Raw genomic sequence first — 26,918 nt, 5'->3', positions numbered from 1 at the left:
TTAGTTATATAGTTAGGTTTATATACTGGTGTGATCAGAGGGTTCTATAGTATAGTTAGTTATATAGTTAGGGTTATATACTGTTGTGATCAGAGGGTTCTATAGTATAGTTATAGAGTTAGGGTTATATACTGGTGTGATCAGAGGGTTCTATTGTATAGTTATATAGTTAGGGTTATATACTGGTGTGATCAGAGGGTTCTATAGTACAGTCATATAGTTAGGGTTATATACTGGTGTGATCAGAGGGTTCTATAGTATAGTTAGTCATATATTTAGAGTTATATACTGGTGTGATCAGAGGGTTCTATAGTTAGTTAAGTAGTTAGGGTTATATACTAGTGTGATCAGAGGGTTCTATAGTATAGTTAGTTATATAGTTACGGTTATATACTGGTGTGATCAGAGGGTTCTATAGTATAGTTAGTTATATAGTTAAGGGTATATACTGGAGTAATCAGAGGGTTCTATAGTATAGTTAGTTATATAGTTACGGTTTTATACTGGTGTGATCAGAGGGTTCTATAGTATAGTTAGTTATATAGTTAGGGTTATATACTGGTGTGATCAGAGGGTTCTATAGTTAGTTCTATAGTTAGGGTTATATACTGGTGTGATCAGAGGGTTCTATAGTATAGTTAGTTATATAGTTAGGGTTATATACTGGTGTGATCATAGGGTTCTATAGTATAGTTAGTTATATAGTTAGGGTTATATACTGGTGTGATCAGAGGGTTCTATAGTTAGTTATATAGTTAGGGTTATATACTGGTGTGATCAGAGGGTTCTATAGTTAGTTATATAGTTAGGGTTATATACTGGTGTGATCAGAGGGTTCTATAGTATAGTTAGTTATATAGTTATGGTTATATACTGGTGTGATCATAGGGTTCTATAGTATAGTTAGTTATATAGTTAGGGTTATATACTGGTGTGATCAGAGGGTTCTATAGTTAGTTATATAGTTAGGGTTATATACTGGTGTGATCAGAGGGTTCTATAGTATAGTTAGTTATATAGTTAGGGTTATATACTGGTGTGATCAGAGGGTTCTATAGTATAGTTAGTTATATAGTTAAGGTTATATACTGGAGTGATCAGAGTGTTCTATAGTTAGTTATATAGTTAGGGTTATATACTGGTGTGATCAGAGGGTTCTATAGTACAGTTAGTCATATAGTTAGGGTTGTTTACTGGTGTGATCAGAGGGTTCTATAGTTAGTCATATAGTTAGGGTTATATACTGGTGTGATCAGAGGGTTCTATAGTTGTCATATAGTTAGGGTTATATACTGGTGTGATCAGAGGGTTCCATAGTATAGTTAGTTATATAGTTAGGGTTATATACTGGTGTGATCAGAGGGTTCTATAGTATAGTTATATAGTTAGGGTTATATACTGGTGTGATCAGAGGGTTCTATAGTGTAGTTATATAGTTAGGGTTATATACTGGTGTGATCAGAGGGTTCTATAGTGTAGTTATATAGTTAGGGTTATATACTGGTGATCAGAAGGTTCTATAGTATAGTTAGTTATATAGTTAGGGTTATATACTGGTGTGATCAGAGGGTTCCATAGTATAGTTATATAGTTAGGGTTATATACTGGTGTGATCAGAGGGTTCTATAGTATAGTTTGTTATATAGTTAGGTTTATATACTGGTGTGATCAGAGGGTTCTATAGTATAGTTAGTTATATAGTTAGGGTTATATACTGTTGTGATCAGAGGGTTCTATAGTATAGTTATAGAGTTAGGGTTATATACTGGTGTGATCAGAGGGTTCTATTGTATAGTTATATAGTTAGGGTTATATACTGGTGTGATCAGAGGGTTCTATAGTACAGTCATATAGTTAGGGTTATATACTGGTGTGATCAGAGGGTTCTATAGTATAGTTAGTCATATATTTAGAGTTATATACTGGTGTGATCAGATGGTTCTATAGTTAGTTAAGTAGTTAGGGTTATATACTAGTGTGATCAGAGGGTTCTATAGTATAGTTAGTTATATAGTTACGGTTATATACTGGTGTGATCAGAGGGTTCTATAGTTAGTTCTATAGTTAGGGTTATATACTGGTGTGATCAGAGGGTTCTATAGTATAGTTAGTCATATATTTAGAGTTATATACTGGTGTGATCAGAGGGTTCTATAGTATAGTTAGTTATATAGTTAAGGTTATATACTGGAGTAATCAGAGGGTTCTATAGTATAGTTAGTTATATAGTTACGGTTTTATACTGGTGTGATCAGAGGGTTCTATAGTATAGTTAGTCATATATTTAGAGTTATATACTGGTGTGATCAGATGGTTCTATAGTTAGTTATATAGTTAGGGTTATATACTGGTGTGATCATAGGGTTCTATAGTATAGTTAGTTATATAGTTAGGGTTATATACTGGTGTGATCAGAGGGTTCTATAGTTAGTTATATAGTTAGGGTTATATACTGGTGTGATCAGAGGGTTCTATAGTTAGTTATATAGTTAGGGTTATATACTGGTGTGATCAGAGGGTTCTATAGTATAGTTAGTTATATAGTTATGGTTATATACTGGTGTGATCATAGGGTTCTATAGTATAGTTAGTTATATAGTTAGGGTTATATACTGGTGTGATCAGAGGGTTCTATAGTTAGTTATATAGTTAGGGTTATATACTGGTGTGATCAGAGGGTTCTATAGTATAGTTAGTTATATAGTTAGGGTTATATACTGGTGTGATCAGAGGGTTCTATAGTATAGTTAGTTATATAGTTAAGGTTATATACTGGAGTGATCAGAGTGTTCTATAGTTAGTTATATAGTTAGGGTTATATACTGGTGTGATCAGAGGGTTCTATAGTACAGTTAGTCATATAGTTAGGGTTGTTTACTGGTGTGATCAGAGGGTTCTATAGTTAGTCATATAGTTAGGGTTATATACTGGTGTGATCAGAGGGTTCTATAGTTGTCATATAGTTAGGGTTATATACTGGTGTGATCAGAGGGTTCCATAGTATAGTTAGTTATATAGTTAGGGTTATATACTGGTGTGATCAGAGGGTTCTATAGTATAGTTATATAGTTAGGGTTATATACTGGTGTGATCAGAGGGTTCTATAGTGTAGTTATATAGTTAGGGTTATATACTGGTGTGATCAGAGGGTTCTATAGTGTAGTTATATAGTTAGGGTTATATACTGGTGATCAGAAGGTTCTATAGTATAGTTAGTTATATAGTTAGGGTTATATACTGGTGTGATCAGAGGGTTCCATAGTATAGTTATATAGTTAGGGTTATATACTGGTGTGATCAGAGGGTTCTATAGTATAGTTTGTTATATAGTTAGGTTTATATACTGGTGTGATCAGAGGGTTCTATAGTATAGTTAGTTATATAGTTAGGGTTATATACTGTTGTGATCAGAGGGTTCTATAGTATAGTTATAGAGTTAGGGTTATATACTGGTGTGATCAGAGGGTTCTATTGTATAGTTATATAGTTAGGGTTATATACTGGTGTGATCAGAGGGTTCTATAGTACAGTCATATAGTTAGGGTTATATACTGGTGTGATCAGAGGGTTCTATAGTATAGTTAGTCATATATTTAGAGTTATATACTGGTGTGATCAGATGGTTCTATAGTTAGTTAAGTAGTTAGGGTTATATACTAGTGTGATCAGAGGGTTCTATAGTATAGTTAGTTATATAGTTACGGTTATATACTGGTGTGATCAGAGGGTTCTATAGTTAGTTCTATAGTTAGGGTTATATACTGGTGTGATCAGAGGGTTCTATAGTATAGTTAGTCATATATTTAGAGTTATATACTGGTGTGATCAGAGGGTTCTATAGTATAGTTAGTTATATAGTTAAGGTTATATACTGGAGTAATCAGAGGGTTCTATAGTATAGTTAGTTATATAGTTACGGTTTTATACTGGTGTGATCAGAGGGTTCTATAGTATAGTTAGTTATATAGTTAGGGTTATATACTGGTGTGATCAGAGGGTTCTATAGTTAGTTCTATAGTTAGGGTTATATACTGGTGTGATCAGAGGGTTCTATAGTATAGTTAGTTATATAGTTAGGGTTATATACTGGTGTGATCATAGGGTTCTATAGTATAGTTAGTTATATAGTTAGGGTTATATACTGGTGTGATCAGAGGGTTCTATAGTATAGTTAGTCATATATTTAGAGTTATATACTGGTGTGATCAGAGGGTTCTATAGTATAGTTAGTTATATAGTTAAGGTTATATACTGGAGTAATCAGAGGGTTCTATAGTATAGTTAGTTATATAGTTACGGTTTTATACTGGTGTGATCAGAGGGTTCTATAGTATAGTTAGTTATATAGTTAGGGTTATATACTGGTGTGATCAGAGGGTTCTATAGTTAGTTCTATAGTTAGGGTTATATACTGGTGTGATCAGAGGGTTCTATAGTATAGTTAGTTATATAGTTAGGGTTATATACTGGTGTGATCATAGGGTTCTATAGTATAGTTAGTTATATAGTTAGGGTTATATACTGGTGTGATCAGAGGGTTCTATAGTTAGTTATATAGTTAGGGTTATATACTGGTGTGATCAGAGGGTTCTATAGTATAGTTAGTTATATAGTTAGGGTTATATACTGGTGTGATCAGAGGGTTCTATAGTATAGTTAGTTATATAGTTAAGGTTATATACTGGAGTGATCAGAGGGCTCTATAGTTAGTTATATAGTTAGGGTTATATACTGGTGTGATCAGAGGGTTCTATAGTACAGTTAGTCATATAGTTAGGGTTGTTTACTGGTGTGATCAGAGGGTTCTATAGTTAGTCATATAGTTAGGGTTATATACTGGTGTGATCAGAGGGTTCCATAGTATAGTTAGTTATATAGTTAGGGTTATATACTAGTGTGATCAGAGGGTTCTATAGTATAGTTATATAGTTAGGGTTATATACTGGTGTGATCAGAGGGTTCTATAGTGTAGTTATATAGTTAGGGTTATATACTGGTGTGATCAGAGGGTTCTATAGTGTAGTTATATAGTTAGGGTTATATACTGGTGTGATCAGAAGGTTCTATAGTATAGTTAGTTATATAGTTAGGGTTATATACTGGTGTGATCAGAGGATTCTATAGTATAGTTATATAGTTCGGGTTATATACTGGTGTGATCAGAGGGTTCTATAGTATAGTTAGTTATATAGTCAGGGTTATATACTGGTGTGATCAGAGGGTTCTATAGTATAGTTAGTTATATAGTTATGGTTATATACTGGTTTGTTCAGAGGGTTCTATAGTATAGTTAGTTATATAGTTAGGGTTATATACTGGTGTGATCAGAGGGTTCTATAGTATAGTTAGTTATATAGTTAGGGTTATATACTGGTGTGATCAGAGGGTTCTAGGGTATAGTTATTCAGATAGTTAGGGTTATATACTGGTGTGATCAGAGGGTTCTATAGAATTGTTAGTTATATAGTTAGGGTTATATACTGGTGTGATCAGAGGGTTCTATAATATAGTTATATAGTTAGGGTTATATATTGGTGTGATCAGAGGGTTCTATAATATAGTTATATAGTTAGGATTATATATTGGTGTGATCAGAGGGTTCTATAGTATAGATAGTTATATATTTAGGGTTGTATACTGGTGTGATCAGAGGGTTCTATAGTATAGTTAGTTATATTGTTAGGGTTATATACTGGTGTGATAAGAGGGTTCTATATTATCGTTAGTTATATAGTTAGCGTTATATACTGGTGTGATCAGAGGGTTATATAGTATAGTTAGTTATATAGTTAGGGTTATATACTGGTGTGATCAGAGGGTTCTATAGAATTGTTAGTCATATAGTTAGGGTTATATACTGGTGTGATCAGAGGGTTCTATAGTATAGTTAGTTATATGGTTATGGTTATACACTGGTGTGATCAGAGGGTTCTATAATATAGTTATATAGTTAGGATTATATACTGGTGTTATCAGAGGGTTCTATAGTATAGATAGTTATATAGTTATGGTTGTATACTGGTGTGATCAGAGGGTTCTATAGTATAGTTAGTTATATGGTTAGGGTTATATACTGGTGTGATCAGAGGGTTCTATAGTATAGTTAGTTATATAGTTAGGTTTATATACTGGTGTGATCAGAGGGTTCTATAGTATAGTTAGTTATATAGTTAGGGTTATATACTGTTGTGATCAGAGGGTTCTATAGTATAGTTATAGAGTTAGGGTTATATACTGGTGTGATCAGAGGGTTCTATTGTATAGTTATATAGTTAGGGTTATATACTGGTGTGATCAGAGGGTTCTATAGTACAGTCATATAGTTAGGGTTATATACTGGTGTGATCAGAGGGTTCTATAGTTAGTTATATATTTAGGGTTATATACTGGTGTGATCAGAGGGTTCTATAGTATAGTTCTAAAGTTAGGGTTATATACTGGTGTGATCAGAGGGTTCTATAGTATAGTTAGTTATATAGTTAGGGTTATATACTGGTGTGATCAGAGGGTTCTATAGTATAGTTAGTTATATAGTTAGGGTTATATTCTGGTTTGATCAGAGGGTTCTATAGTACAGTTAGTTATATAGTTAGGGTTATATACTGGTGTGATCAGAGGGTTATATAGTATAGTTAGTTATATAGTTAGGGTTATATACTGGTGTGATCAGAGGGTTCTATAGAATTGTTAGTCATATAGTTAGGGTTATATACTGGTGTGATCAGAGGGTTCTATAGTATAGTTAGTTATATAGTTAGGGTTATATACTGGTGTGATCAGAGGGTTCTATAATATAGTTATATAGTTAGGATTATATACTGGTGTTATCAGAGGGTTCTATAGTATAGATAGTTATATAGTTATGGTTGTATACTGGTGTGATCAGAGGGTTCTATAGTATAGTTAGTTAAATGGTTAGGGTTATATAATGGTGTGATCAGAGGGTTCTATAGTATAATTAGTTATATAGTTAGGGTTATATACTGGTGTGATCAGAGGGTTCTATAGTTAGTTATATAGTTAGGGTTATATACTGGTGTGATCAGAGGGTTCTATAGTACAGTTAGTCATATAGTTAGGGTTGTTTACTGGTGTGATCAGAGGGTTCTATAGTTAGTCATATAGTTAGGGTTATATACTGGTGTGATCAGAGGGTTCCATAGTATAGTTAGTTATATAGTTAGAGTTATATACTGGTGTGATCAGAGGGTTCTATAGTATAGTTATATAGTTAGGGTTATATACTGGTGTGATCAGAGGGTTCTATAGTGTAGTTATATAGTTAGGGTTATATACTGGTGTGATCAGAGGGTTCTATAGTGTAGTTATATAGTTAGGGTTATATACTGGTGTGATCAGAAGGTTCTATAGTATAGTTAGTTATATAGTTAGGGTTATATACTGGTGTGATCAGAGGGTTCTATAGTATAGTTATATAGTTAGGGTTATATACTGGTGTGATCAGAGGGTTCTATAGTATAGTTAGTTATATAGTCAGGGTTATATACTGGTGTGATCAGAGGGTTCTATAGTATAGTTAGTTATATAGTTATGGTTATATACTGGTTTGTTCAGAGGGTTCTATAGTATAGTTAGTTATATAGTTAGGGTTATATACTGGTGTGATCAGAGGGTTCTATAGTATAGTTAGTTATATAGTTAGGGTTATATACTGGTGTGATCAGAGGGTTCTAGGGTATAGTTATTCAGATAGTTAGGGTTATATACTGGTGTGATCAGAGGGTTCTATAGAATTGTTAGTTATATAGTTAGGGTTATATACTGGTGTGATCAGAGGGTTCTATAATATAGTTATATAGTTAGGGTTATATATTGGTGTGATCAGAGGGTTCTATAATATAGTTATATAGTTAGGATTATATATTGGTGTGATCAGAGGGTTCTATAGTATAGATAGTTATATATTTAGGGTTGTATACTGGTGTGATCAGAGGGTTCTATAGTATAGTTAGTTATATTGTTAGGGTTATATACTGGTGTGATAAGAGGGTTCTATATTATCGTTAGTTATATAGTTAGCGTTATATACTGGTGTGATCAGAGGGTTATATAGTATAGTTAGTTATATAGTTAGGGTTATATACTGGTGTGATCAGAGGGTTCTATAGAATTGTTAGTCATATAGTTAGGGTTATATACTGGTGTGATCAGAGGGTTCTATAGTATAGTTAGTTATATGGTTATGGTTATACACTGGTGTGATCAGAGGGTTCTATAATATAGTTATATAGTTAGGATTATATACTGGTGTTATCAGAGGGTTCTATAGTATAGATAGTTATATAGTTATGGTTGTATACTGGTGTGATCAGAGGGTTCTATAGTATAGTTAGTTATATGGTTAGGGTTATATACTGGTGTGATCAGAGGGTTCTATAGTATAGTTAGTTATATAGTTAGGTTTATATACTGGTGTGATCAGAGGGTTCTATAGTATAGTTAGTTATATAGTTAGGGTTATATACTGTTGTGATCAGAGGGTTCTATAGTATAGTTATAGAGTTAGGGTTATATACTGGTGTGATCAGAGGGTTCTATTGTAAAGTTATATAGTTAGGGTTATATACTGGTGTGATCAGAGGGTTCTATAGTACAGTCATATAGTTAGGGTTATATACTGGTGTGATCAGAGGGTTCTATAGTTAGTTATATATTTAGGGTTATATACTGGTGTGATCAGAGGGTTCTATAGTATAGTTCTAAAGTTAGGGTTATATACTGGTGTGATCAGAGGGTTCTATAGTATAGTTAGTTATATAGTTAGGGTTATATACTGGTGTGATCAGAGGGTTCTATAGTATAGTTAGTTATATAGTTAGGGTTATATTCTGGTTTGATCAGAGGGTTCTATAGTACAGTTAGTTATATAGTTAGGGTTATATACTGGTGTGATCAGAGGGTTATATAGTATAGTTAGTTATATAGTTAGGGTTATATACTGGTGTGATCAGAGGGTTCTATAGAATTGTTAGTCATATAGTTAGGGTTATATACTGGTGTGATCAGAGGGTTCTATAGTATAGTTAGTTATATAGTTAGGGTTATATACTGGTGTGATCAGAGGGTTCTATAATATAGTTATATAGTTAGGATTATATACTGGTGTTATCAGAGGGTTCTATAGTATAGATAGTTATATAGTTATGGTTGTATACTGGTGTGATCAGAGGGTTCTATAGTATAGTTAGTTATATGGTTAGGGTTATATAATGGTGTGATCAGAGGGTTCTATAGTATAATTAGTTATATAGTTAGGGTTATATACTGGTGTGATCAGAGGGTTCTATAGTTAGTTATATAGTTAGGGTTATATACTGGTGTGATCAGAGGGTTCTATAGTACAGTTAGTCATATAGTTAGGGTTGTTTACTGGTGTGATCAGAGGGTTCTATAGTTAGTCATATAGTTAGGGTTATATACTGGTGTGATCAGAGGGTTCCATAGTATAGTTAGTTATATAGTTAGAGTTATATACTGGTGTGATCAGAGGGTTCTATAGTATAGTTATATAGTTAGGGTTATATACTGGTGTGATCAGAGGGTTCTATAGTGTAGTTATATAGTTAGGGTTATATACTGGTGTGATCAGAGGGTTCTATAGTGTAGTTATATAGTTAGGGTTATATACTGGTGTGATCAGAAGGTTCTATAGTATAGTTAGTTATATAGTTAGGGTTATATACTGGTGTGATCAGAGGGTTCTATAGTATAGTTATATAGTTAGGGTTATATACTGGTGTGATCAGAGGGTTCTATAGTATAGTTAGTTATATAGTCAGGGTTATATACTGGTGTGATCAGAGGGTTCTATAGTATAGTTAGTTATATAGTTATGGTTATATACTGGTTTGTTCAGAGGGTTCTATAGTATAGTTAGTTATATAGTTAGGTTTATATACTGGTGTGATCAGAGGGTTCTATAGTATAGTTAGTTATATAGTTAGGGTTATATACTGGTGTGATCAGAGGGTTCTAGGGTATAGTTATTCAGATAGTTAGGGTTATATACTGGTGTGATCAGAGGGTTCTATAGAATTGTTAGTTATATAGTTAGGGTTATATACTGGTGTGATCAGATGGTTTATATAATATAGTTATGTAGTTAGGGTTATATATTGGTGTGATCAGAGGGTTCTATAATATAGTTATATAGTTAGGATTATATATTGGTGTGATCAGAGGGTTCTATAGTATAGATAGTTATATATTTAGGGTTGTATACTGGAGTGATCAGAGGGTTCTATAGTATAGTTAGTTATATTGTTAGGGTTATATACTGGTGTGATAAGAGGGTTCTATATTATAGTTAGTTATATAGTTAGCGTTATATACTGGTGTGATCAGAGGGTTATATAGTATAGTTAGTTATATAGTTAGGGTTATATACTGGTGTGATCAGAGGGTTCTATAGAATTGTTAGTCATATAGTTAGGGTTATATACTGGTGTGATCAGAGGGTTCTATAGTATAGTTAGTTATATGGTTATGGTTATACACTGGTGTGATCAGAGGGTTCTATAATATAGTTATATAGTTAGGATTATATACTGGTGTTATCAGAGGGTTCTATAGTATAGATAGTTATATAGTTATGGTTGTATACTGGTGTGATCAGAGGGTTCTATAGTATAGTTAGTTATATGGTTAGGGTTATATACTGGTGTGATCAGAGGGTTCTATAGTATAGTTAGTTATATAGTTAGGTTTATATACTGGTGTGATCAGAGGGTTCTATAGTATAGTTAGTTATATAGTTAGGGTTATATACTGTTGTGATCAGAGGGTTCTATAGTATAGTTATAGAGTTAGGGTTATATACTGGTGTGATCAGAGGGTTCTATTGTATAGTTATATAGTTAGGGTTATATACTGGTGTGATCAGAGGGTTCTATAGTACAGTCATATAGTTAGGGTTATATACTGGTGTGATCAGAGGGTTCTATAGTTAGTTATAAATTTAGGGTTATATACTGGTGTGATCAGAGGGTTCTATAGTATAGTTCTAAAGTTAGGGTTATATACTGGTGTGATCAGAGGGTTCTATAGTATAGTTAGTTATATAGTTAGGGTTATATACTGGTGTGATCAGAGGGTTCTATAGTATAGTTAGTTAAATAGTTAGGGTTATATTCTGGTTTGATCAGAGGGTTCTATAGTACAGTTAGTTATATAGTTAGGGTTATATACTGGTGTGATCAGAGGGTTATATAGTATAGTTAGTTATATAGTTAGGGTTATATACTGGTGTGATCAGAGGGTTCTATAGAATTGTTAGTCATATAGTTAGGGTTATATACTGGTGTGATCAGAGGGTTCTATAGTATTGTTAGTTATATAGTTAGGGTTATATACTGGTGTGATCAGAGGGTTCTATAATATAGTTATATAGTTAGGATTATATACTGGTGTTATCAGAGGGTTCTATAGTATAGATAGTTATATAGTTATGGTTGTATACTGGTGTGATCAGAGGGTTCTATAGTATAGTTAGTTATATGGTTAGGGTTATATAATGGTGTGATCAGAGGGTTCTATAGTATAATTAGTTATGTAGTTAGGGTTATATACTGGTGTGATCAGAGGGTTCTATAGTATAGTTAGTTATATAGTTAGGGTTATATACTGGTGTTATCAGAGGGTTCTATAGTTAGTTATATAGTTAGGGTTATATACTGGTGTGATCAGAGGGTTCTATAGTACAGTTAGTCATATAGTTAGGGTTGTTTACTGGTGTGATCAGAGGGTTCTATAGTTAGTCATATAGTTAGGGTTATATACTGGTGTGATCAGAGGGCTCCATAGTATAGTTAGTTATATAGTTAGAGTTATATACTGGTGTGATCAGAGGGTTCTATAGTATAGTTATATAGTTAGGGTTATATACTGGTGTGATCAGAGGGTTCTATAGTGTAGTTATATAGTTAGGGTTATATACTGGTGTGATCAGAGGGTTCTATAGTATAGTTAGTTATATAGTCAGGGTTATATACTGGTGTGATCAGAGGGTTCTATAGTATAGTTAGTTATATAGTTAGGGTTATATACTGGTTTGTTCAGAGGGTTCTATAGTATAGTTAGTTATATAGTCAGGGTTATATACTGGTGTGATCAGAGGGTTCTATAGTATAGTTAGTTATATAGTTAGGGTTATATACTGGTTTGTTCAGAGGGTTGTATAGTTAGTTATATAGTTAGGGTTATATACTGGTGTGATCAGAGGGTTCTAGGGTATAGTTATTCAGATAGTTAGGGTTATATACTGGTGTGATCAGAGGGTTCTATAGAATTGTTAGTTATATAGTTAGGGTTATATACTGGTGTGATCAGAGGGTTCTATAATATAGTTATATAGTTAGGGTTATATATTGGTGTGATCAGAGGGTTCTATAGTATAGATAGTTATATATTTAGGGTTGTATACTGGTGTGATCAGAGGGTTCTATAGTATAGTTAGTTATATTGTTAGGGTTATATACTGGTGTGATAAGAGGGTTCTATATTATAGTTAGTTATATAGTTAGCGTTATATACTGGTGTGATCAGAGGGTTATATAGTATAGTTAGTTATATAGTTAGGGTTATATACTGGTGTGATCAGAGGGTTCTATAGAATTGTTAGTCATATAGTTAGGGTTATATACTGGTGTGATCAGAGGGTTCTATAGTATAGTTAGTTATATGGTTATGGTTATACACCGGTGTGATCAGAGGGTTCTATAATATAGTTATATAGTTAGGATTATATACTGGTGTTATCAGAGGGTTCTATAGTATAGATAGTTATATAGTTATGGTTGTATACTGGTGTGATCAGAGGGTTCTATAGTATAGTTAGTTATATGGTTAGGGTTATATACTGGTGTGATCAGAGGGTTCTATAGTATAGTTAGTTATATAGTTAGGTTTATATACTGGTGTGATCAGAGGGTTCTATAGTATAGTTAGTTATATGGTTAGGGTTATATACTGTTGTGATCAGAGGGTTCTATAGTATAGTTATAGAGTTAGGGTTATATACTGGTGTGATCAGAGGGTTCTATTGAATAGTTATATAGTTAGGGTTATATACTGGTGTGATCAGAGGGTTCTATAGTACAGTCATATAGTTAGGGTTATATACTGGTGTGATCAGAGGGTTCTATAGTTAGTTATATTGTTAGGGTTATATACTGGTGTGATCAGACGGTTCTATAGTATAGTTCTAAAGTTAGGGTTATATACTGGTGTGATCAGAGGGTTCTATAGTATAGTTAGTTATATAGTTAGGGTTATATACTGGTGTGATCAGAGGGTTCTATAGTATAGTTAGTTATATAGTTAGGGTTATATTCTGGTTTGATCAGAGGGTTCTATAGTACAGTTAGTTATATAGTTAGGGTTATATACTGGTGTGATCAGAGGGTTATATAGTATAGTTAGTTATATAGTTAGGGTTATATACTGGTGTGATCAGAGGGTTCTATAGAATTGTTAGTCATATAGTTAGGGTTATATACTGGTGTGATCAGAGGGTTCTATAGTATAGTTAGTTATATAGTTAGGGTTATATACTGGTGTGATCAGAGGGTTCTATAATATAGTTATATAGTTAGGATTATATACTGGTGTTATCAGAGGGTTCTATAGTATAGATAGTTATATAGTTTTGGTTGTATACTGGTGTGATCAGAGAGTTCTATAGTATAGTTAGGTATATGGTTAGGGTTATATAATGGTGTGATCAGAGGGTTCTATAGTATAATTAGTTATATAGTTAGGGTTATATACTGGTGTGATCAGAGGGTTCTATAGTATAGTTAGTTATATAGTTAGGGTTATATACTGGTGTTATCAGAGGGTTCTATAGTTAGTTATGTAGTTAGGGTTATATACTGGTGTGATCAGAGGGTTCTATAGTACAGTTAGTCATATAGTTAGGGTTGTTTACTGGTGTGATCAGAGGGTTCTATAGTTAGTCATATAGTTAGGGTTATATACTGGTGTGATCAGAGGGTTCCATAGTATAGTTAGTTATATAGTTAGAGTTATATACTGGTGTGATCAGAGGGTTCTATAGTATTGTTATATAGTTAGAGTTATATACTGGTGTGATCAGAGGGTTCTATAGTGTAGTTATATAGTTAGGGTTATATACTGGTGTGATCAGAGGGTTCTATAGTATAGTTAGTTATATAGTTAGGGTTATATACTGGTGTGATCAGAGGGTTCTATAGTATAGTTAGTTATATAGTTAAGGTTATATACTGGAGTGATCAGAGGGTTCTATAGTATAGTTAATTATATAGTTAGGGTTATATACTGGTATGATCAGAAGGTTCTATAGTATAGTTAGTTATATAGTTAGGGTTATATACTGGTGTGATCAGAGGGTTCTATAGTATAGTTATATAGTTAGGCTTATATACTGGAGTGATCAGAGGGTTCTATAGTATAGTTAGTTATATAGTCAGGGTTATATACTGGTGTGATCAGAGGGTTCTATAGTATAGTTAGTTATATAGTTAGGGTTATATACTGGTTTGTTCAGAGGGTTCTATAGTATAGCTAGTTATATAGTTAGGGTTATATACTGGTTTGTTCAGAGGGTTCTATAGTATAGTTAGTTATATAGTTAGGGTTATATACTGGTGTGATCAGAGGGTTCTAGGGTATAGTTATTCAGATAGTTAGGGTTATATACTGGTGTGATCAGAGGGTTCTATAGAATTGTTAGTTATATAGTTAGGGTTATATACTGGTGTGATCAGAGGGTTCTATAATATAGTTATATAGTTAGGGTTATATATTGGTGTGATCAGAGGGTTCTATAGTATAGATAGTTATATAGTTAGGGTTATATACTGGTGTGATCAGAGGGTTATATAGTATAGTTAGTTATATAGTTAGGGTTATATACTGGTGTGATCAGAGGGTTCTATAGAATTGTTAGTCATATAGTTAGGGTTATATACTGGTGTGATCAGAGGGTTCTATAGTATAGTTATATAGTTAGGCTTATATACTGGAGTGATCAGAGGGTTCTATAGTATAGTTAGTTATATAGTCAGGGTTATATACTGGTGTGATCAGAGGGTTCTATAGTATAGTTAGTTATATAGTTAGGGTTATATACTGGTTTGTTCAGAGGGTTCTATAGTATAGTTAGTTATATAGTTAGGGTTATATACTGGTGTGATCAGAGGGTTCTATAGTATAGTTATATAGTTAGGGTTATATACTGGTGTGATCAGAGGGTTCTATAGTATAGTTAGTTATATAGTCAGGGTTATATAATGGTGTGATCAGAGGGTTCTATAGTATAGTTAGTTATATTGTTAGGGTTATATACTGGTGTGATAAGAGGGTTCTATAGTATAGTTAGTTATATAGTTAGGGTTATATACTGGTGTGATCAGAGGGTTATATAGTATAGTTAGTTATATAGTTAGGGTTATATACTGGTGTGATCAGAGGGTTCTATAGAATTGTTAGTCATATAGTTAGGGTTATATACTGGTGTGATCAGAGGGTTCTATAGTATAGTTAGTTATATAGTTAGGGTTATATACTGGTGTGATCAGAGGGTTCTATAATATAGTTATATAGTTAGGGTTATATATTGGTGTGATCAGAGGGTTCTATAGTATAAATAGTTATATATTTAGGGTTGTATACTGGTGTGATCAGAGGGTTCTATAGTATAGTTAGTTATATTGTTAGGGTTATATACTGGTGTGATAAGAGGGTTCTATAGTATAGTTAGTTATATAGTTAGGGTTATATACTGGTGTGATCAGAGGGTTATATAGTATAGTTAGTTATATAGTTAGGGTTATATACTGGTGTGATCAGAGGGTTCTATAGAATTGTTAGTCATATAGTTAGGGTTATATACTGGTGTGATCAGAGGGTTCTATAGTATAGTTAGTTATATAGTTAGGGTTATACACTGGTGTGATCAGAGGGTTCTATAATATAGTTATATAGTTAGGATTATATACTGGTGTTATCAGAGGGTTCTATAGTATAGATAGTTATATAGTTATGGTTGTATACTGGTGTGATCAGAGGGTTCTATAGTATAGTTAGTTATATGGTTAGGGTTATATACTGGTGTGATCAGAGGGTTCTATAGTATAGTTAGTTATATAGTTAGGTTTATATACTGGTGTGATCAGAGGGTTCTATAGTATAGTTAGTTATATAGTTAGGGTTATATACTGGTGTGATCAGAGGGTTCTATAGTATAGTTCTAAAGTTAGAGTTATATACTGGTGTGATCAGAGGGTTCTATAGTATAGTTAGTTATATAGTTAGGGTTATATACTGGTGTGATCAGAGGGTTCTATAGTATAGTTAGTTATATAGTTAGGGTTATATACTGGTGTGATCAGAGGGTTCTATAGTATAGTTAGTTATATAGTTAGGGTTATATACTGGTGTGATCAGAGGGTTATATAGTATAGTTAGTTATATAGTTCGGGTTATATACTGGTGTGATCAGAGGGTTCTATAATATAGTTATATAGTTAGGATTATATACTGGTGTTATCAGAGGGTTCTATAGTATAGATAGTTATATAGTTATGGTTGTATACTGGTGTGATCAGAGGGTTCTATAGTATAGTTAGTTATATAGTTAGGGTTATATACTGGTGTGATCAGAGGGTTATATAGTATAGTTAGCTATATAGTTAGGGTTATATACTGGTGTGATCAGAGGGTTCTATAGAATTGTTAGTCATATAGTTAGGGTTATATACTGGTGTGATCAGAGGGTTCTATAGTATAGTTAGTTATATAGTTAGGGTTATACACTGGTGTGATCAGAGGGTTCTATAATATATTTATATAGTTAGGATTATATACTAGTGTTATCAGAGGGTTCTATAGTATAGATAGTTATATAGTTATGGTTGTATACTGGTGTGATCAGAGGGTTCTATAGTATAGTTAGTTATATGGTTAGGGTTATATACTGGTGTGATCAGAGGGTTCTATAGTATAGTTAGTTATATAGTTAGGTTTATATACTGGTGTGATCAGAGGGTTCTATAGTATAGTTAGTTATATAGTTAGGGTTATATACTGTTGTGATCAGAGGGTTCTATAGTATAGTTATATAGTTAGGGTTATATACTGGTGTGATCAGAGGGTTCTATTGTATAGTTATATAGTTAGGGTTATATACTGGTGTGATCAGAGGGTTCTATAGTACAGTCATATAGTTAGGGTAATATACTGGTGTGATCAGAGGGTTCTATAGTTAGTTATATAGTTAGGGTTATATACTGGTGTGATCAGAGGGTTCTATAGTATAGTTCTAAAGTTAGGGTTATATACTGGTGTGATCAGAGGGTTCTATAGTATAGTTAGTTATATAGTTAGGGTTATATACTGGTGTGATCAGAGGGTTCTATAGTATAGTTAGTTATATAGTTAGGGTTATATACTGGTGTGATCAAAGGGTTCTATAGTATAGTTAGTTATATAGTTAGGGTTATATACTGGTGTGATCAGAGGGTTCTATAGTATAGTTAGTTATATAGTTAGGGTTATATACTGGTGTGATCAGATGGTTCTATAGTTAGTTATATAGTTAGGGTTATATACTGGTGTGATCAGAGGGTTCTATAGTATAGTTAGTTATATAGTCAGGGTTATATACTGGTGTGATCAGAGGGTTCTATAGTATAGTTAGTTATATAGTTAGGGTTATATACTGGTTTGTTCAGAGGGTTCTATAGTATAGTTAGTTATATAGTTAGGGTTATATACTGGTGTGATCAGAGGGTTCTAGGGTATAGTTATTCAGATAGTTAGGGTTATATACTGGTGTGATCAGAGGGTTCTATAGAATTGTTAGTTATATAGTTAGGGTTATATACTGGTGTGATCAGAGGGTTCTATAATTTCGTTATATAGTTAGGGTTATATATTGGTGTGATCAGAGGGTTCTATAATATAGTTATATAGTTAGGGTTATATATTGGTGTGATCAGAGAGTTCTATAGTATAGATAGTTATATATTTAGGGTTGTATACTGGTGTGATCAGAGGGTTCTATAGTATAGTTAGTTATATTGTTAGGGTTATATACTGGTGTGATAAGAGGGTTCTATAGTATAGTTAGTTATATAGTTAGGGTTATATACTGGTGTGATCAGAGGGTTATATAGTATAGTTAGTTATATAGTTAGGGTTATATACTGGTGTGATTAGAGGGTTCTATAGAATTGTTAGTCATATAGTTAGGGTTATATACTGGTGTGATCAGAGGGTTCTATAGTATAGTTAGTTATATAGTTAGGGTTATACACTGGTGTGATCAGAGGGTTCTATAATATAGTTATATAGTTAGGATTATATACTGGTGTTATCAGAGGGTTCTATAGTATAGATAGTTATATAGTTATGGTTGTATACTGGTGTGATCAGAGGGTTCTATAGTATAGTTAGTTATATGGTTAGGGTTATATACTGGTGTGATCAGAGGGTTCTATAGTATAGTTAGTTATATAGTTAGGTTTATATACTGGTGTGATCAGAGGGTTCTATAGTATAGTTAGTTATATAGTTAGGGTTATATACTGTTGTGATCAGAGGGTTCTATAGTATAGTTATATAGTTAGGGTTATATACTGGTGTGATCAGAGGGTTCTATTGTATAGTTATATAGTTAGGGTTATATACTGGTGTGATCAGAGGGTTCTATAGTACAGTCATATAGTTAGGGTTATATACTGGTGTGATCAGAGGGTTCTATAGTTAGTTATATAGTTAGGGTTATATACTGGTGTGATCAGAGGGTTCTATAGTATAGTTCTAAAGTTAGGGTTATATACTGGTGTGATCAGAGGGTTCTATAGTATAGTTAGTTATATAGTTAGGGTTATATACTGGTGTGATCAGAGGGTTCTATAGTATAGTTAGTTATATAGTTAGGGTTATATACTGGTGTGATCAGAGGGTTCTATAGTATAGTTAGTTATATAGTTAGGGTTATATACTGGTGTGATCAGAGGGTTCTATAGAATTGTTAGTCATATAGTTAGGGTTATATACTGGTGTGATCAGAGGGTTCTATAGTATAGTTAGTTATATAGTTAGGGTTATATACTGGTGTGATCAGAGGGTTCTATAATATAGATAGTTATATAGTTATGGTTGTATACTGGTGTGATCAGAGGGTTCTATAGTATAGTTAGTTATATGGTTAGGGTTATATACTGGTGTGATCAGAGGGTTCTATAGTATAGTTAGTTATATAGTTAGGTTTATATACTGGTGTGATCAGAGGGTTCTATAGTATAGTTAGTTATATAGTTAGGGTTATATACTGTTGTGATCAGAGGGTTCTATAGTATAGTTATATAGTTAGGGTTATATACTGGTGTGATCAGAGGGTTCTATTGTATAGTTATATAGTTAGGGTTATATACTGGTGTGATCAGAGGGTTCTATAGTACAGTCATATAGTTAGGGTTATATACTGGTGTGATCAGAGGGTTCTATAGTTAGTTATATAGTTAGGGTTATATACTGGTGTGATCAGAGGGTTCTATAGTATAGTTCTAAAGTTAGGGTTATATACTGGTGTGATCAGAGGGTTCTATAGTATAGTTAGTTATATAGTTAGGGTTATATACTGGTGTGATCTGAGGGTTCTATAGTATAGTTAGTTATATAGTTAGGGTTATATACTGGTGTGATCAGAGGGTTCTATAGTATAGTTAGTTATATAGTTAGGGTTATATACTGGTGTGATCAGAGGGTTCTATAGTATAGTTAGTTACATAGTTAGGGTTATATACTGGTGTGATCAGAGGGTTCTATAGTATAGTTAGTTATATATTTAGGGTTATATACTGGTGTGATCAGAGGGTTATATAGAATAGTTAGTTATATAGTTAGGGTTATATACTGGTGTGATCAGAGGGTTCTATAGAATTGTTAGTCATATAGTTTGGGTTATATACTGGTGTGATCAGAGGGTTATATAGTATAGTTAGTTATATAGTTAGGGTTATATACTGGTGTGATCAGAGGGTTCTATAGAATTGTTAGTCATATAGTTAGGATTATATACTGGTGTGATCAGAGGGTTCTATAGTATAGATAGTTATATAGTTATGGTTGTATACTGGTGTGATCAGAGGGTTCTATAGTATAGTTAGTTATATAGTTAGGGTTATATACTGGTGTGATCAGAGGGTTCTATAGTATAGTTAGTTATATAGTTAGGGTTATACACTGGTGTGATCAGAGGGTTCTATAATATAGTTATATAGTTAGGATTATATACTGGTGTTATCAGAGGGTTCTATAGTATAGATAGTTATATAGTTATGGTTGTATACTGGTGTGATCAGAGGGTTCTATAGTATAGTTAGTTATATGGTTAGGGTTATATACTGGTGTGATCAGAGGGTTCTATAGTATAGTTAGTTATATAGTTAGGTTTATATACTGGTGTGATCAGAGGGTTCTATAGTATAGTTAGTTATATAGTTAGGGTTATATACTGTTGTGATCAGAGGGTTCTATAGTATAGTTATATAGTTAGGGTTATATACTGGTGTGATCAGAGGGTTCTATTGTATAGTTATATAGTTAGGGTTATATACTGGTGTGATCAGAGGGTTCTATAGTACAGTCATATAGTTAGGGTTATATACTGGTGTGATCAGAGGGTTCTATAGTTAGTTATATAGTTAGGGTTATATACTGGTGTGATCAGAGGGTTCTATAGTATAGTTAGTTATATAGTTAGGGTTATATACTGGTGTGATCAGAGGGTTCTATAGTATAGTTAGTTATATAGTTAGGGTTATATACTGGTGTGATCAGAGGGTTCTATAGTATAGTTAGTTATATAGTTAGGGTTATATACTGGTGTGATCAGAGGGTTATATAGTATAGTAAGTTATATAGTTAGGGTTATATACTGGTGTGATCAGAGGGTTCTATAGAATTGTTAGTCATATAGTTAGGGTTATATACTGCTGTGATCAGAGGGTTCTATAGTATAGTTAGTTATATAGTTAGGGTTATATACTGGTGTGATCAGAGGGTTCTATAATATAGTTATATAGTTAGGATTATATACTGGTGTTATCAGAGGGTTCTATAGTATAGATAGTTATATAGTTATGGTTGTATACTGGTGTTATCAGAGGGTTCTATAGTATAGTTAGTTATATGGTTAGGGTTATATACTGGTGTGATCAGAGGGTTCTATAGTATAGTTAGTTATATAGTTAGGTTTATATACTGGTGTGATCAGAGGGTTCTATAGTATAGTTAGTTATATAGTTAGGGTTATATACTGTTGTGATCAGAGGGTTCTATAGTATAGTTATATAGTTAGGGTTATATACTGGTGTGATCAGAGGGTTCTATTGTATAGTTATATAGTTAGGGTTATATACTGGTGTGATCAGAGGGTTCTATAGTACAGTCATATAGTTAGGGTTATATACTGGTGTGATCAGAAGGTTCTATAGTTAGTTATATAGTTAGGGTTATATACTGGTGTGATCAGAGGGTTCTATAGTATAGTTCTAAAGTTAGGGTTATATACTGGTGTGATCAGAGGGTTCTATAGTATAGTTAGTTATATAGTTAGGGTTATATACTGGTGTGATCAGAGGGTTCTATAGTATAGTTAGTTATATAGTTAGGGTTATATACTGGTGTGATCAGAGGGTTCTATAGTATAGTTAGTTATATAGTTAAGGTTATATACTGGTGTGATCAGAGGGTTCTATAGTATAGTTAGTTATATAGTTAGGGTTATATACTGGTGTGATCAGATGGTTCTATAGTTAGTTATATAGTTAGGGTTATATACTGGTGTTATCAGAGGGTTCTATAATATGGTTATATAGTTAGGGTTATATACTGGTGTGATCAGAGGGTTCTATAGTATAGTTAGTTACATAGTTAGGGTTATATACTGGTGTGATCAGAGGGTTCTATAGTATAGTTAGTTATATATTTAGGGTTATATACTGGTGTGATCAGAGGGTTATATAGAATAGTTAGTTATATAGTTAGGGTTATATACTGGTGTGATCAGAGGGTTCTATAGAATTGTTAGTCATATAGTTAGGGTTATATACTGGTGTGATCAGAGGGTTCTATAGTATAGTTAGTTATATAGTTAGGGTTATATACTGGTGTGATCAGAGGGTTCTATAATATAGTTATATAGTTAGGATTATATACTGGTGTGATCAGAGGGTTCTATAGTATAGATAGTTATATAGTTATGGTTGTATACTGGTGTGATCAGAGGGTTCTATAGTATAGTTAGTTATATGGTTAGGGTTATATACTGGTGTGATCAGAGGGTTCTATAGTATAGTTAGTTATATAGTTAGGGTTATATACTGGTGTGATCAGAGGGTTCTATAGTATAGTTAGTTATATAGTTAGGGTTATATACTGTTGTGATCAGAGGGTTCTATAGTATAGTTATATAGTTAGGGTTATATACTGGTGTGATCAGAGGGTTCTATAGTATAGTTATATAGTTAGGGTTATATACTGGTGTGATCAGAGGGTTCTATAGTACAGTCATATAGTTAGGGTTATATACTGGTGTGATCAGAGGGTTCTATAGTTAGTTATATAGTTAGGGTTATATACTGGTGTGATCAGAGGGTTCTATAGTATAGTTCTAAAGTTAGGGTTATATACTGGTGTGATCAGTTGGTTCTATAGTATAGTTAGTTATATAGTTAGGGTTATATACTGGTGTGATCAGAGGGTTCTATAGTATAGTTAGTTATATAGTTAGGGTTATATACTGGTGTGATCAGAGGGTTCTATAGTATAGTTAGTTATATAGTTAAGGTTATATACTGGTGTGATCAGAGGGTTCTATAGTATAGTTAGTTATATAGTTAGGGTTATATACTGGTGTGATCAGATGGTTCTATAGTTAGTTATATAGTTAGGGTTATATACTGGTGTTATCAGAGGGTTCTATAATATGGTTATATAGTTAGGGTTATATACTGGTGTGATCAGAGGGTTCTATAGTATAGTTAGTTACATAGTTAGGGTTATATACTGGTGTGATCAGAGGGTTCTATAGTATAGTTAGTTATATATTTAGGGTTATATACTGGTGTGATCAGAGGGTTATATAGAATAGTTAGTTATATAGTTAGGGTTATATACTGGTGTGATCAGAGGGTTCTATAGAATTGTTAGTCATATAGTTAGGGTTATATACTGGTGTGATCAGAGGGTTCTATAGTATAGTTAGTTATATAGTTAGGGTTATATACTGGTGTGATCAGAGGGTTCTATAATATATTTATATAGTTAGGATTATATACTGGTGTGATCAGAGGGTTCTATAGTATAGATAGTTATATAGTTATGGTTGTATACTGGTGTGATCAGAGGGTTCTATAGTATAGTTAGTTATATGGTTAGGGTTATATACTGGTGTGATCAGAGGGTTCTATAGTATAGTTAGTTATATAGTTAGGGTTATATACTGGTGTGATCAGAGGGTTCTATAGTATAGTTAGTTATATAGTTAGGGTTATATACTGTTGTGATCAGAGGGTTCTATAGTATAGTTATATAGTTAGGGTTATATACTGGTGTGATCAGAGGGTTCTATAGTATAGTTATATAGTTAGGGTTATATACTGGTGTGATCAGAGGGTTCTATAGTACAGTCATATAGTTAGGGTTATATACTGGTGTGATCAGAGGGTTCTATAGTTAGTTATATAGTTAGGGTTATATACTGGTGTGATCAGAGGGTTCTATAGTATAGTTCTAAAGTTAGGGTTATATACTGGTGTGATCAGAGGGTTCTATAGTTAGTTATATAGTTAGGGTTATATACTGGTGTGATCAGAGGGTTCTATAGTATAGTTCTAAAGTTAGGGTTAGATACTGGTGTGATCAGACGGTACTATAGTTAGTTATATAGTTAGGGTTATATACTGGTGTGATCAGAGGGTTCTATAATATAGTTATATAGTTAGGGTTATATACTGGTGTGATCAGAGGGTTCTATAGTATAGTTAGTTATATAGTTAGGGTTATATACTGGTGTGATCAGAGGGTTCTATAGTATAGTTAGTTATATAGTTAGGGTTATATACTGGTGTGATCAGAGGGTTCTATAGTATAGTTAGTTATATAGTTAGGGTTATATACTGGTATGATCAGATGCCTAAGGATCACTCCTTATGATTTTAAAACACTTTGAAATTCATCTTGCACTTGGCTTATGATGGTGTTAATAAAATCACTGTGAAATTCCACTTTGTTGACATTTTTTGTTGATCCTTAACCTCTGGAAATGAAGGACTAGGAGCCATGTTTAAAGTTTTCAAATGTGTTTTTTCAGTTTGATTCCGGGTTTGGTTTGATAAACTGTTGTCTTCTCTCTTGGTCTGTTAGACATTTTGTTTGTTGGAGAAAATGTTTTTTTGTAAATACATTTAAGAAGGCGTGATAGCTGCACCTAGTGGATATCTGTAATTATCAGGAACAGGTAAATCTACATTTCAAGTGTAGGAGCATTAAAATGATTCAGAATAAATAGGAAACAATATACGGTATCAGTCAAAAGTTTGGATACACCTGCTCATTCCAATGGTTTTTATTTCATTTTTTACTGTTTTCTACATTGTAGAATAATAGTGAAGACATCAAAACTATAAAATAACACATATGGAATCATGTAGTAACCAACAAACATGTTAATAAACAAAATCAAAATATATTTTATATTTGAGATTCTTCAAGGTATCCCCCCTTTGTCTTGATGACAGCTTTACACACTCTATTCAGATGGACCCCGTTGTTAGGGCAGATCCCCCCTTTGTCTTGATGACAGCTTTACACAGATCAGATCCCCCCTTTGTCTTGATGACAGCTTTACACAGATCAGATCCCCCCTTTGTCTTGATGACAGCTTTACACAGATCAGATCCCCCCTTTGTCTTGATGACAGCTTTACACAGATCAGATCCCCCCTTTGTCTTGATGACAGCTTTACACAGACCAGATCCCCCTTTGTCTTGATGACAGCTTTACACAGACAAGATCCCCCCTTTGTCTTGATGACAGCTTTACACAGATCAGATCCCCCTTTGTCTTGATGACAGCTTTACACACTCTATTCAGATGGGACCCCGTTGTTAGACCAGATCCCCCCTTTGTCTTGATGACGGCTTTACACAGATCAGATCCCCCCTTTGTCTTGATGACAGCTTTACACAGACAAGATACCCCCTTTGTCTTGATGACAGCTTTACACAGATCAGATCCCCCTTTGTCTTGATGACAGCTTTACACACTCTATTCAGATGGGACCTCGTTGTTAGATCAGATCCCCCCTTTTGTCTTGATGACAGCTTTACACACTCTATTCAGATGGGACCCCGTTGTTAGATCGGTAGTTACATCTGGTGAAACGGAGACTTGAGCAGGACTTGAACTTCTCTATTCTTAAAATTATATTTTAGTCTCGCAATTTATTTGATGTATTTTAAAACTTTAAGCGATTAAAAAAAGTAGCTGGTAACCTTTTAGGGTTAGTATTAGTGTGTACTTTTTAGGGTTAGTGTGTACTTTTTAGGGTTAGTGTTAGTGTGTACTTTTTAGGGTTAGTGTGTACTTTTTAGGGTTAGTGTGTACTTTTTAGTGTTCGTGTGTAATTTTTAGGGTTAGTGTTAGTGCGTACTTGGTAGTGTTAGTGTGTACTTGGTAGTGTTAGTGGGTACTTGGTAGAGTTAGTGTGAAGTCTCCTCTACCTGCATGGAAACCTTCCATTCAAAAGGCAGCAGCCATTGGTCCGTCTGTGAAACACTCTGTGTGTGTGTGTGAGTGTGTGTGTGTGTGTGTAGGGAACGTTCTGGGGTCTGATGGTGTGTGTGTGTGTGTGTGTGTGTGTGTGTGTGTGTGTGTGTGTGTGTGTGTGTGTGTGTGTGTGTGTGTGTGTGTGTGTGTGTGTGTGTGTAGGGAGCGTTCTGGGGTCTGATGGTGTGTGTGTGTGTGTGTGTGTGTGTGTGTGTGTGTGTGTGTGTGTGTGTAGGGAGCGTTCTGGGGTCTGATGGTGTGTGTGTGTGTGTGTGTGTGTGTGTGTGTGTGTGTGTGTGTGTAGGGAGCGTTCTGGGGTCTGATGGTGGGCCTGGTGGTCGGCGTGTGTCGGATGGTTCTAGAATTTGCGTTCCCGCCTCCTCGTTGCGGTATCAAAGACGACGCCCCGTCCGTCCTGCGCTCCGTTCACTACCTTCACTTCGCCATCATCCTCTGCTTCCTGTCTGCTGCCGTCGTCGTGGTGATATCACTGCTGACTCCGCCCCCCACCGAGGAGCAGGTATGATGTCACTTTGTTTATCATGTCTTCAACTATGAGTGTGTTAATTTGTTGTTATTGTTGTTGTTGTTGTTGTTTATAATAATACTAACCTATGAGTGTGTTAACTTGTTGTTTATAATAATACTAACCTATGAGTGTGTTAACTTGTTGTTGTTGTTGTTGTTTATAATAATACTAACCTATGAGTGTGTTAACTTGTTGTTGTTGTTGTTTATAATAATACTAACCTATGAGTGTGTTAACTTGTTGTTGTTGTTGTTGTTGTTGTTGTTTATAATAATACTAACCTATGAGTGTGTTAACTTGTTGTTTATAATAATACTAACCTCTGAGTGTGTTAACTTGTTGTTGTTGTTGTTTATAATAATACTAACCTATGAGTGTGTTAACTTGTTGTTGTTGTTGTTTATAATAATACTAACCTCTGAGTGTGTTAGCTTGTTGTTGTTGTTGTTTATAATTATACTAACCTATGAGTGTGTTAACTTGTTGTTGTTGTTGTTGTTGTTGTTGTTTATAATAATACTAACCTATGAGTGTGTTAACGTTGTTG

At 33.5% G+C, this 26,918-nt stretch overlaps 1 protein-coding gene across 5 annotated transcripts in view; it reads left to right on the top strand.

Annotated features, from left to right (window-relative positions):
• slc5a10 (solute carrier family 5 member 10) overlaps positions 1-26,918 on the top strand; it is a 525,088-nt gene that overhangs the window by 494,597 nt on the left and 3,573 nt on the right. For all 5 annotated transcript variants that reach the window (XM_045690472.1, XM_045690471.1, XM_045690475.1 and 2 more), the window contains one exon: positions 26,147-26,362. In XM_045690472.1, the coding sequence (XP_045546428.1) occupies positions 26,147-26,362 (216 nt within the window). The remainder of the gene's footprint in view (positions 1-26,146; positions 26,363-26,918) is intronic.

The sequence above is a fragment of the Salmo salar genome, chromosome ssa12 (genome assembly GCF_905237065.1).
Source record: "Salmo salar chromosome ssa12, Ssal_v3.1, whole genome shotgun sequence".
Taxonomy (NCBI): domain Eukaryota; kingdom Metazoa; phylum Chordata; class Actinopteri; order Salmoniformes; family Salmonidae; genus Salmo; species Salmo salar.
The sequence above is the reverse complement of the archived record's forward strand: the minus strand, read 5'-3'. Positions and strand labels throughout refer to the sequence as shown.